Source organism: Ochotona curzoniae, unplaced genomic scaffold (genome assembly GCF_017591425.1).
Source record: "Ochotona curzoniae isolate NIBS_2020 unplaced genomic scaffold, NIBS_Ocur_1.0 scaffold_4506, whole genome shotgun sequence".
Lineage (NCBI taxonomy): Eukaryota > Metazoa > Chordata > Mammalia > Lagomorpha > Ochotonidae > Ochotona > Ochotona curzoniae.
This window is the reverse complement of record NW_024467119.1, coordinates 3803085-3816164: the sequence shown is the minus strand read 5'-3', so window position 1 is coordinate 3816164 and position 13080 is coordinate 3803085. Positions and strand designations below refer to the sequence as shown.

General features: G+C 46.3%; 2 protein-coding genes across 9 annotated transcripts in view; one reads left to right on the top strand and one right to left on the bottom strand.

Annotated features, from left to right (window-relative positions):
* The window catches only part of MCPH1 (microcephalin 1), a 170629-nt gene that overhangs the window by 59348 nt on the left and 98201 nt on the right, over window positions 1–13080 (bottom strand). The gene's annotated exons all lie outside the window — the stretch shown is intronic.
* The window catches only part of ANGPT2 (angiopoietin 2), a 48640-nt gene that overhangs the window by 14844 nt on the left and 20716 nt on the right, over window positions 1–13080 (top strand). For 3 of the 5 annotated variants that reach the window (XM_040966783.1, XM_040966782.1, XM_040966781.1), the window contains exons 2-3: window positions 9762–9917; window positions 12503–12624. In XM_040966783.1, coding sequence (XP_040822717.1) covers window positions 9762–9917; window positions 12503–12624 — 278 coding nt within the window. The remainder of the gene's footprint in view (window positions 1–9761; window positions 9918–12502; window positions 12625–13080) is intronic. The other 2 variants (XM_040966786.1, XM_040966784.1) reach the window with 1 other exon arrangement.

The following is a 13080-nucleotide window of genomic DNA, read 5'->3' as shown; positions in this document are numbered from 1 at the left end:
CAAGCATTGACTTCCCAGATTGCTGGGCTGTTCAAGTGCATTTGGCTTTTCTGTGAAACTTCATCTTAGAACACGTGAGGATGGCGAGTACGCCAAGGTTAAATCATAAGCAGAAATGGGCCATGCTGCCCTCCTAAGACTGGCACACAGTCCACAGCTCAGCTGACCACCCAAGTCACAGCAGCCTGGGGCAGCCCTGCCATCCCACAGGACACTGCAGGCGGCCCTGGGAACATTCCACTGGGGACCTCTTGGTCACTAAAAGTCAGAGGAGACACAGTATTGACTGATTCCCTTGAAAGGGACAGGGCTCTTTTTCTTAATGAGTTCAGAAATTAGGAAAATATCAGCGTGTATTTAAATGTATAAAATGTGCTGGTTCTTTTCAATTTACCAATTTTTAAAATAAACACATTAAAGCAGAGGGAACAACTAAATATAGTGTCTAGACGGAGCATGAGAGGGAACAGGCTTGACTGAACTTACTTCCTATCAAATTCAAGGTTCTTTGCTTGACGTTCTCAAATCATCTCAGCCCACGGTGCCCTTGGTGCCTCATTAAAGACCTAAAGGAATCCCTAACATTTATCAAGCACTTAGTTTTCAACAACTTAGTGTTTTTGTCCAAATAGTGGCCATTTGGAAATACAAATACATATACATTGAAGGGTGGGGAAAAAAGCCCGACTTTTCTCCTTTTAAGGAAACTCAGTGACTTCAGAACGGAATAAATTGGCCTTGACACTGTGAAACCAGACCCCCATCTTCTTCCAGCAGCCGACAGGAGAGGGGCATCTGAGCTCCACCACACTGACGGTGTGCCCCGAGACCAAGGGTGCTTTGGCTCATAGTTTGGGAAATGTGCAAATCCATTTACATTTTTGCATGAACCTGTCTTGGTACATGTTGGTTTCATCAGCAAGAACAAGGTTAAAACAAATTAATCTGGAAACTTGAGTGGAGCAGAGATGAATTCACACCCAGATGTGTCTAATTCTAAAATCAGTGCTAAAAATGGCTCAAGAGCTTTAAAAACCAGCAATATAACTTCTAACTCAGTTCAACACACAAAAAAAGGTATTTTATCTGCAAATCTGCATTACTGCTCAAGTCAGAAACATTTTACCTTGGAAGAACTCAGAATGAAATCCTGTTTATTTCACATTTCTCACAGTGATTTTTGTTCACGCAGTAGGGGCAATGGATAGAACAGCTTTTCAGAGCTTAAATGACCGTCTTCCTACCCTTGAAGCCAAGCCACTGAATGCAACAAAATGCAATACATGACTCAGACATTTATTTATTTATTACTTATTTTTAGGCTAATGGGAATGGCATGAATTCTCTCTTGGTCTTCCAAGAGCAAATGCCTTTTTTGCTTGATCTGGAAAGAATGATGTTGCGGAATGTTAAGTGACTGATTTACCTAACTGATCTTCTAACCCCCTTTGGGGTCTGGGACAGCTTAGGCAGGGTGCTCTGCAGTCCCTTGAGCTACCTTCTTGAGGTGCAGCTGTGCAGGCGTTGTTTGGATAGGCCCAGATGGCAGCTATGGCCGGAGGATCAGATCTGTCAGCACTAGGCCCATGGTGCTAAATCTTTCTCTTTCTCAACCTCCTTTGAATCCTCCTACCAGGAAGATCTCATTCTGATTTCCATCACTACTAATGCGTTTGCTCTATACCCCTGAACTTCACGCAAATGGAAAGATCCTCTATGGTGCAGTGTTAACCCCAGGTGCCACATCCATACCTTTAGGTAAGGACATTCCTTTTTGGAGTAGAACTTCATGAAACGGAAGTCCACCTGGAACAGTGACACTGTCATTTTATGGCCAAATTTTGAATCTCTCCTACTACTCAGCCATTGGAGCACCAGTGGCCCCAACAACAACAACTGACACATCATGAAACAGAAATTTGATAAACTGTTTCTAAATATGAATCAGAAGCAGCAGCATCCCCAGAACTGTACTTGTAACAAGAACTTTGAAGCAAAATCTAGTTTGTGGTGAGATGTTCTCTTATTTGGGGTCAGGAGGAGGCCTTGGAAGACATAATTAGAAGCTCCATGATTTGACCAAAGTCATAATCACCATTTGCAGTGCCCAGCCAAGCATCTCTTCTCAGTAGAGTCAAGCTACAACCATCCAGAAAGCACAGTCCGTGTGGTTTCCAGAACCTATGCTGGACTGTGAGCCACAGACGAAGTACAGCGTACTCAAGTGAATGGCAATTCCAGGTTAACTATCGACAACTCAAATGGCCAAGAGCAAATGTGTTGATATTTTTGTAGCACACTGCCTATCAAATTTCAGATTGAAAAACACAAGTTGTAATCAGTAGAACATCATAATATTCTAGATGTTGCTAGTTCTGGGGCAATGAATAGTGTCTGCCTTCATTTTAAAAACTGCAGCAGATTTTACAAACGTTTGCTAAATTTCTAAAACACATTACAGCTTTAAAGATTAATGTTCAAAAGTGCAGTTAGGTAACTTGTGTTTCCAGTGGGAGTTATGAAAAGGGTGGTCATGTTTAGTTTCTGTGAAGCCCAGGTGGTTGTAGAATATCTTAAAATACACACACAAGGGACTGAAATTATGTAAATAAATATGAAAACATGAAAAAAAACCAGCCTTGTAACCTCATACACTTGGGAGGAGAAGAACTGAAGCAGAGGTCAAAGCAGAGACAGTCTAATCAAACAAACGGCCTGAGTTTTCCCTCCTACACTGTCAAGGCAACATGAACTACAGCTGTAATAAATGACTGAATAAAAGGGAAATGAGAAAGCTTTAGCCATAGTCCCTTGAACAACAACGCCAAAGAACAGGGGGATGTGGTGGAGGTGGGCTCCTAAAAACCCCCCTCTGTCTGGTTGGGCATGAGTCTTGCCCCGTGACCTGGTTAGCGGTCCTCCGCACACAACAAGGCGGCAGCAGCATCCTGCATGCGTCCCTTCACTGCGCTGGTGGGCACACGTGCACACAGGGCACAGGAGTCACAGCTGGCACCCATACTGAGGGAGTGTGGCTGTTCTTGCACATCTGTCCTGGGGATTTTGAGCATCTCTCAGCTGCAACTCAGAAAATCCCACTCTGGCTGCCAACGGGAGGAGTTACAGCAACAGGAAAGCCTGTCTGGGCATGTCTCGGAACAGTGGCACCCCGAGGAGGCACACGACTCAATTCAGAGATTTCTCAAGCATTCCTATCTGCATTCCCAAGTCCACTCCCCACCCATCTTAAAAAAGAAACGACAAGGCTTCCTGCTGTCCACGCGAAGGGTAAAAGGCATTCATGTTGCTTTAGCGCTTCCCCTCTTCCAGCCATCCAGGGTACTCGCTGTGACCACACACATCTAAAATTCAACAAACAACACAATATAAAGCGTGTTTCCGAGATGGTCACCTGACTTAACCTCTGGAGTCCGGCCAGGACTGGAGTAAACCCATGCGACACGGGGAGAGCCGAGCGAGCACACCCTCACAGAAGTATGGTGGCACACTGTGCGGTCTGCCAGCACAGTGGGGAGAGTGCCCGAGGAGGTGAATGGAGACGAGATCTGACTCTGTATTCTGCCACAGGCTCGCACTGAGCCCCAGGCCCCAGCACTTTCATTCAGACAATGAGTTCAACATCACTGGCTGCTACCTGGAATAGCTCACTACCTATGACTGCAGGGAGGCGCACGGTGGACTGATACGGAAAGTCTATCGCACAGAAAATGCTCAGTCCTTGTTCACTTTCTGTTCCTTTCCTTCAGTGTACCTTAAATTCAGCAAGGCAAGAGGCTTCAGTTTCATTTAAAAAAGGAAATTCCTCGCATATTATACTGTAGCCTAATTTCACCCATGTCATTCTCAGGGCTGAATTTTAATTGTTTGTCCTTGTAATCATTTATAACTCAGTGCATTACTAAAACAAGAACAGTGTTACATTTTTCTTTCTCCTTCCGTAGGAAACGTCACTGGTATCTCCTAAGCTGAGGATCTAAACTGCCCCTAGGAACAAAGGAAACAGCAGAAAGCTGACCCGGGTTAGGAGGGAACTTGGTCTCCCCCACTCTGGCTGCTCTGTCCTGGCAGGCCTTACCCTCTGCCCTCCCTGGCTGGCGAATGCGGCCTTGGCTTCCTGTCTCAAGCCTGGTGCTTTCCCCTCACCGCAGGAAGCACTGTCACCTTCAGAGCGACAGTCCCCGCTGGCTCTCCCCTCCTTAGAGCCCGCAGCGAGCCACTGGCGCCGCACGTGTCCCAGCAGCTCCCAGCAGCTGCGTGCCCAGCCTGCCTCTCAGGCCTACAGCCCTGCTCCAGCAGACTCAAGTGTTTGAACCCTGGTCGCACCTTTTTAATAAAGGGGTCAGACAGTCTGAGAGAACATCAAAAAGTTTATGGAAAAATGGAAAGAAATGTTCTAGTGCAAATTAAATAAACAAACAAACATGAGATGCATGCATAGTCTTTTCATAATGGGCATTTTCCATGAGTGTTCTCTGTATGTAAGGATTTCAATTTTTTTTGCACTAAAATGAATTTTTCCTACAGTTCCACATCCCACGACCTCTGTGAACTATCCCCTGTATTCCTCTGCTATCCTGCAGCTGCTTCCCACCCCCGGACCTCACCTTTTCTCACCCTGGCCTTGTTGCAGACCCTCAGCACCCTGCCCAGGACAAGCGGACTTTACGTCCCTTGGGACATGGGTGGGAACTTCCTCAGTACGGCCCCCGGCCACGCTCACTGGGGGGTAGAACTCTTCGTGACACTCAGTGAAGGGCTCCTCCAAAGGTCCCATGGCTCCCAGCAGCCGCAGTGGTGGGGACCCAGGCCACGTGCTGAGCCCAGTCCCCCTCCTTCTTTGTCTGTCATCCTTGGCCACTCTCTGGGACCACTTCCTAAACAAACTTCCTGCATGCCTACGCTGGTCTCAGGCCCTGCGCTTGGGGAAACCTGGGCTAAGGCAGTGTGAGCAGCCAATGGGGTCTGTGAACACACAGAGAGGGACTCAAAACGATCATGAAGAAGGGCAGAGACTGCAAAACAGCCTTGAGTTTCAGCTGTTTTGAATCCAAATGGATTTAGCTTTTAATTACATTTTCCACAAACGTTCTGGAGTATCTTTGTACACAATTATATTAAAGTATGCATCTATAAACCATCATAACCACACATGTAAATATACATATGTGTACATAAGTAAGTGTATGTGCCTCTCTTATGGCTGTGATGTTGTATCCACCACTATCTGTATAAATGCCAGGAAGCTGCAAGGTGCTCTGACAAATGCGTGTGTAAATATACATGCGTAGCAACCTTGTTTGTTCCAGTGTGACACCTTTTGACATAGGACAACATTATACAATTTATATGAGGATACTATATGTAGCCTCATTAAACTCACATATAATTAAAATGGTTGTTATTGACTAGAAAAAAATTTGCCAGTAGGAAAAGTTTAGAATGTTTGAATGGGAAAATTATCTTCCTTTGAAGATTTTGAGGGATGGTGTGGGAAAGATAAAAAGAGGCAGGGAGAATGACATGGGGGAAGCAAAGAAAGGAACGCAGAGTCAGGCACACAGACAGAAGCAACTGAGGGGAGGAGGGTCACAGTGTGTCCACAGCACTTTGAACTACTAGGACCTCAAATTATCCAGTAACATTTAAATAAGGAGGAGAAGACCAGCTTGAGTTTGCTATAAACTGGGCCCGTGCCTCTGTTCATTGCTGTGTCATGATGTTAGCTGTGGTTTGTATACAAGCAGTAGGGGAGGGTGGGAGAGGGTTCCCTAAAGATTTAAATGAACAAGGCTTGGTCCGCAGGGTGTACTCCTAGGGGTGGGACCTTGAGTGGGTAGGCCCAGGGCAGGTCCTTGGGCCAGTGAGGCCCTCGGAAGGCAGCTGTGTCGGCGTTGGGTTCTGCAGGGAGGGTTGCTACGAAAGCCTGAGTCTGGCCCAACTAGACGCTCTCAGGATCCCAGCTCCTCCGGCTCCCACTGCCACCCGCCTCTGTCTCAGCACCAAGCTGTCCGTACTAGGAGACTCCAGAGCTGTAACCTGAGCAGGCCTTTCCTTTTTCCATGGGCAGCCCCTCTAGGCATTTCACCGTAGGAGCAAAGAGCTGTCATCCACAGGAGGTGCAGTGAATGCAGGGACAGGGCTGGCTATGTAGACAATGGCATAGAATCAGCTACAGAAAGCCACTCACAAATGACCAAACAACAAAAAGGATCTTTCTGAACAAACTAGAAGTTAGAAGTGCCTGGAAGATCCTTTGAGGGAGTTAGGACCCCGTGGTTGGGTGGGGTGAGGTCAGGGCTGCAAAGGAAGAAGTCCTAAAAAACCACTTGCAACAAGGCAAGCCTCCTTTGCTGTGTCCCCACTGGGCCTTCCTGTGTTGCCTTGGACAAAATTACAAAGGGAAGAAAGGACAAAATTACAAACCCCGTTAGTGCAAGGCAAGTGGCCTTGACATGCACCTTTCTAGGTTAAATAAATCCCAGCCTGGCATCAATACAAAGTATATGGAACACCCCTCCTTACTTAAGCTACACGTGAGCATGATCTCTGCCCCATGTGTGTATCCTGAGGCTCTGGCAGGCATCTGGAGAAGACAAAGGTTTGTCCGAGACATGCATCTCCCAGGCTCATCTCCTTTCATCTCAGCATCTCCCATGCAATGCTGCTGAGTGCCCAACTGCTGAGGCAGCACAGTCTTTGAATTAACACACACACACACACACACACACACACACACACACACACACACACACACACACACACACACACACACGGAAACAAATCTACAAGGAGGGTCGGGAGGCCCAGTCTGGCCACTTATCTGTCAGCAGACGTTAAAGAGGCTTCCAAGTTTCCTCAAGACAGGGAACCAATAACATTAATGCCAAAGTTTTCTAAGCTGAGTATCTTCAGATCCAATAATTTTACAACTCCTTATGTTGTAGCCACATCTGACCCACTACCTGGACACATGCGGGGCAGCGACTGGGGGGGGGTAATTTTTCCCTTCTATTTGCATGATTTATAGGGACATATATTCAATGAATTTAATTTAGCTGGTAAGCACTAAAAGGTTATACCTTTTTGTTTATACTAGTTTATAAAGCATGCTCTTTGCATAGACTGGAGCTAAGCTGTAGCTCAGGAGCATCTTTATGGAAATCTTTCTAAATATGAACTTTGCTGGGTGTTAATGGTAACCAAGCTACTAAGACAACTTCTCTGGTTGCCACACATCTTCAGCCTCAGGAATTCCATCACTCCTGTGGCGATGTGGGAGGCGGGGAGCTACAAATCTCTGCTCATGGTTGAAACAGTGCATTTTAATCCTGCAAGTTTGAGTTTGAAGGGAAGAGGGTCAAGGAAAGCAGGAATCAGCAGAGGTCACACACAGCATCACTGTGATCTGGGGGCGGGTGGTACGGCACAGTGGGCGAGGGGCTCTTTGCAATGCCCACACCCATATAGGACTGCCTGCTTCCAGTTCCTGGCTGCTCTGCCCCCGATCCAGCTCCTTGCAAATGCACATGGGAATCAGGAGACGGGGGCTCAGACATCTGGGTTCCTGCCACTCACATGGGAAGCCAGAAACGAGGATGGAGTCCCTGGTCCCTGGCTTTGGCCCGGTTCAACCCTGACCACTGATGACATTTGCAATAGATGGACAATCTCTGTCTTTCTCTGTCCCTGGATCTTTTAAATAAAAATATGAATCCTTTTAAAAATAAGTAAAAAGCCTAAGCCAGATCTTATTTAGAGTTAACAAGGATATCAAATTCTTCAAATTTCATGAAGCCAATATTAGCAATAGTTGTTAGAATCCAACTAATAGTATATGATCTTTTATATATTTATATAAACACCATACACATATTTATACACACACACTCACAGTGGTCTAATCTGTTTTGATTCATATGGAGAAGTGATGGCTTCAATCACATGACTTTACAAAGGACCACAGCTCTGACAGCAGTCACAGTTCATGCACACTTGATCATGCCAGTAGCAAGGGAAGAAGTCACTGGGGAGAGACATGCAATCCCAAGACAGCTAGGGTGGAGGGAGAAGTGGAACAGAAAGGAGCAGGGCCAGAGGCGATGATAGACTGGTAAATGGATGCAGTAAGCTTGCAGCCCACACACTCTAACCATGAGGCACAGCTTACAAAATGCACCAACAGGGAATCCTTCAACTGTGAGAAACTGCACTTCCTTCTGCTGACTTACTCGGAGGTACAGGTACAGAATTATTATCAGGTAGCATTTTAGAAGATATTACGTTTGATGACTGACTCAATGAATGGTCAGTACTAAGTGTCAAATTTGAAAGAAAGATACTAGATTAGAGACAGTGTTTGGCATGATGGTTATATCAGCCCATTGTACACTTGCATCCTATATCAAAACGCCCCATTTGAGATTCAGTTCCACTGGCTGTGGTTTAGCTTGCTGCTCATCCAGATGCTGGGAGGGAGGCAGCAGAGGATGGCTCATGTTCTGGAGGGCTCTCACGTGGTGCTACACCGTGGCAAGGAGGCAGAGGAAACATGGTGGCACACACCTGCACTGTGGCGGGGAGGCAGAGGAACGTCCATGGCACACACCTGCACCGTGGCGGGGAGGCAGAGGAACGTCCATGGCACACACCTGCACCGTGGTGGGGAGGCAGAGGAACGTCCATGGCACACACCTGCACTGTGGCGGGGAGGCAGAGAGAACGTGGTGGCACACACCTGCACCGTGGAGGAGAGGCAGAGGAACGTCCATGGCACACACCTGCACCGTGGCGGGGAGGCAGAGGGAACGTGGTGGCACACACCTGCACCGTGGCGGGGAGGCAGAGGGAACGTGGTGGCACACACCTGCACCGTGGCGGGGAGGCAGAGGAACGTCCATGGCACACACCTGCACCGTGGCGGGGAGGCAGAGGGACCGTGCGTGACACACATACGTATTCTGCTTGTGAGGTAACTGTCAGGCCTCAGGGCACCACAGCCCCTTCTGAGGGTGGCTATCTCATGACCCAATGATCTCCCACCAACCCCCCTGCAACATGACTGTGAGAACCCCACTCCAGCATGGCTTGTCCTCTGAGCACAGACCTCTCCAAGCACAGCAGCTAGTCCTAGTGCTGCTTGACAGGCGGATGGAGCCGGGTAGGATCAAAGGCTTATGTGAGCAGTGAAGAGTGTATGCATGTCAGGGTCAGGTGAACTGGGCTAACACACTCAACCCGAAGGAAGGTGGGAGTGTGAACTCAGTAGTGACTGTCGGATATAGAGAAAATCATGTTTTCAGACTTCCACAGTCTGCCTTGAGAAAGGTGGTCTAGACTGGGGCAGACACAGTGATGTTTCTCAGTAAGAGATTGTCATTTACTGTACAACGCAAACAGGGCTGAGGATGGCAGAACAGACACAACACCCAGGCAGCAAGACCCCAGGAGTCCTACCCTCTGATCCTCACGCTGCAGGGCCTAGCATGGGGTGAACTCCCACAGGCGCACTGACACAATAAACAGCTCGTCTCTGATCTGTGCTGTTCCTGTTGCTTGATTTCAAACAGGAATAAACTAATACTATGTTCTACTGCTAGTGATAAAAGCAAAATCAAAACCCACCAGCAAGATATTAAAGCCAGGGCAAGGCACAGTCCCTTGCTGCACTTCCGTAAAGGACAGGGAGAGATGCCACAGACTGGGAACAAGTTTCTCATCCCTGGACTGATGGCCTTTTCCAGCTGGAGAATTACATCCAAGACAACATGAAGAAGGAGATGGCGGAGATGCAGCAGCACGCGGTGCAGAACCAGACGGCGGTGATGATAGAGATAGGCACCAACCTGCTGAACCAGACAGCCGAGCAGACGCGGAAGCTGACAGACGTGGAAGCCCAAGTAAGTGACAGGACATAGGGCCATTTTGTGAAATACTGCCAAATTAAAGGAGTCTGGCTGAGAGAGAAAATGGATGAGTTGGCACAAAGCTAGGAATGTGTGGCGCGGTATAAACTTAAAACCAATAGGTATGTTTTCATCTGCAACACTGAGGTCAAATTGGATTCATCCTAGAAAGGCTTTATTTCAAAGGCCTGTATTTAAATGAAAAGAACTGAGCTAGACAGCTAGAAATTTTTGTTCTTAAATCAAATATCCTGGGAGAAAAAAAATCTTACAGAACTGTTAAAATAAGGCATGCAGTGAATGACAGAGCAAGAGGCAAGACAGCAGCTACAGTGTACGGATGAGCCAAGATCTGGAGTCAGCTGTGGCTTGGGTTTGCCTGCTGGCCACATGAACACCCCTGAGCATGGTTGTTGCCTCGCCCAAACCTCAGTGGTGTGGGCGATGGGAGGAAAGGCTGCTAAGTTCCCGCTGATCTCCACAGGTCTGTGAGCTGATTAATAGCAGTAAGGAAGTCCCAGGAATGGTGTGCACTGTCCTGGAGGGGATGTGAAGCAAGGGAAGCCCGTGGACGACCCCGCTGGGAAGAACCTTCTAGCATGGAAGGGGAGTTGTTTAATGTCTCTACAAACTGCAGGATGAGAAAGAAGAAACAGTAGAAGAGTGGGATAATAAAACACTTCTATGGGGGAAAGCAATAACAAACTATTGATTACCACGTATTTTATCAATAAAGATAGCAATCAGGTTCATTAACATGCTAAAAATGTGATCAAAAGAGGTTACAAAAGGCATGGCATGAAAATGAAAAGGTATGGCAACTTAAAAATAACTACTTCCACAGTCAATGACCAAGGTGACTAGGGTATGATTCAGTCACAGTCCACCACCTTCCACAGTGAGCCTGGTGGACAACATAGCTCACTCAAAACCTGTCTGATGAGCAGCACTAATTGCATTTTCAGGGAACTATAACAAAGAGCGTGAAGACACACACCGTGCTGCAATTCTCCACAACATCCTGCATTACACTCGTTTGTGTGATTGTACTTTGCGTGTTTTTGCTGGGTCACATTTTTTGTAAGGCCTTCTACCAATAAGACACCAAATGATCCAGGAAAAGAGGACAGTAGGAAAAGGACCTAAAAACTCTAAATATGTACATTGAAATGGCTGAGCCAAAGGAAGGGAATGAAGAAACTCAATTATGTGATCCAATGGCTGCAACGCACTTGAAGGCAGGTATCAAGCAGTTACTGGCTAGGAAATAATTTCAGGTTCAAACGTAAAAGTTTCTACTAGATGCAAGATTATGCTAGTATATTATAGCAGGAGACCAGTGCGAAGGGGCTGTGACCAGTGGCTGGAAGACTGAGATGTTATAGGAGCAGAAAGCAGTGACCGACCTGGGTAATCCAGGCTGTCACATATATCAACCACATGGGAATCTTGAGGTCCTTGTCCCGGCACCACACTCTAGGGAGAAGTGAGGCTAAAAGTTACCGCAGTTGCCCCTGGCTCAAACACTTGCCCACTGCTTTCTCAAATGCTCCTCATTTTATAACCCTTATGAATCCAACAGGAGGCTCAATCTTCCAGCTTCTTTTAGAGGTTAAAAGAGAATGCTCACATCCATGGAAGGTGCAGGCTAAGTCTACATTCCAGTTAGTAACACTGAAACTGAAACCTGTGGTTGCCCGGCGCCTTTGTTCATTTACAGAAAGACGTTTCCCATGAATGTAACTGGCCTTCTGACTGATGCCTGGCCACCCCTAGAGACAGGCTGTGGGCCAGGCCTTGGTTTTTCAGAATGACAAAGACCCAGAGCAAACAATGATTCTTTCAAGGCCCCCAAATTCCTTGGCAACAATTGGGACTTAGATTCACATGTGACATCACATCCTGAACAAGCAGGATCTGGAGGATGTGACTAATCCATCTTCCTGCGGGCTGAAGGCAGCCAAAGGCTCAGGAATCCATCTTTCAAGTTGCATGAGCACAGAGGAAAAGTCATGCCGCACATGCCACACTCAGAAGAGCCTCTGGAGCAAACCCCGCTGCCATGTTAAATTGCTATTTTATTGTTTCCAATTGGTTGAAACTAATTTTAAAATGGGAGTAAGAAAAATAGTGAAGAAAGTATAAAAGGCTACATGTGGACACAAACTAGGAAATACCAAGCTAAAAATACGCTGTATTTGTATATAATGGAAGCATGTGACTGACTTCTAGTCCTTTTGTCTACTCAGAAACAAACAAATAGGAGAATAGCATTTTGTTTTCAGCAGAGCAAAAATATTTTTCATTCATTAACAACTTTTGATCTCTGAAATGTGACTATTTTATACTCCCACTAGTCTGTGTGAAAAGAAGTGGCAGAAACAGAAACATAACAACTATTCCACACAAGTGCTGGCGATACTGACACCTTCCAACATAAAGACATGATGGGGAAAAAAATGGTTTAACAAACGTAACCCAAGACACCAAACCTCTTCTGAAAACAAACAAAAATCTTTTCTACATTCTGAATGACTTAATTAAGTCTCAACTAAGGAGTTTCATTTCGTTACACTTAGGTATTAAACCAGACGACAAGACTTGAGCTTCAGCTTCTAGAACACTCCCTGTCGACAAACAAACTGGAAAAACAGATTTTGGATCAGACCAGTGAAATAAATAAACTGCAAGACAAAAACAGGTAATACGCAAATATCTGTGATTGAGAGTTGTACACATACAACGCTCTAGTGCATGACTTTTAGGTATGGCTTCCAGAATTTTTAAAAAAATTTTACTTCTTTTTATTATTATCATTTCATGATACAGTTCCATAGGCCTGGGATTTCCCTTTTCCCTCTCCATTCCCTCCCCCAGACTTTTAGGTATGGCTTCCAGAATTTTTGTTTTTCAATCATGCCTAATGTAAGTGGGGTGGCAGGGATACACTTATGCCATCACCAACTGCCTCCCAGGTCTGCATTAGCAGGACGCTGGACTCAGAAGCAGAGCTGCGATGCCAGCCTAAACACTCTGATGGAGGAGGTAGGCATTGCAAGTGGCATCTTGACAGCCACACCAAATGCCTGCCTCCTTTACTTCACATAAATGCCACACCCACATTTCTCCAACTGAATGGCTACTTGCACAATTATTT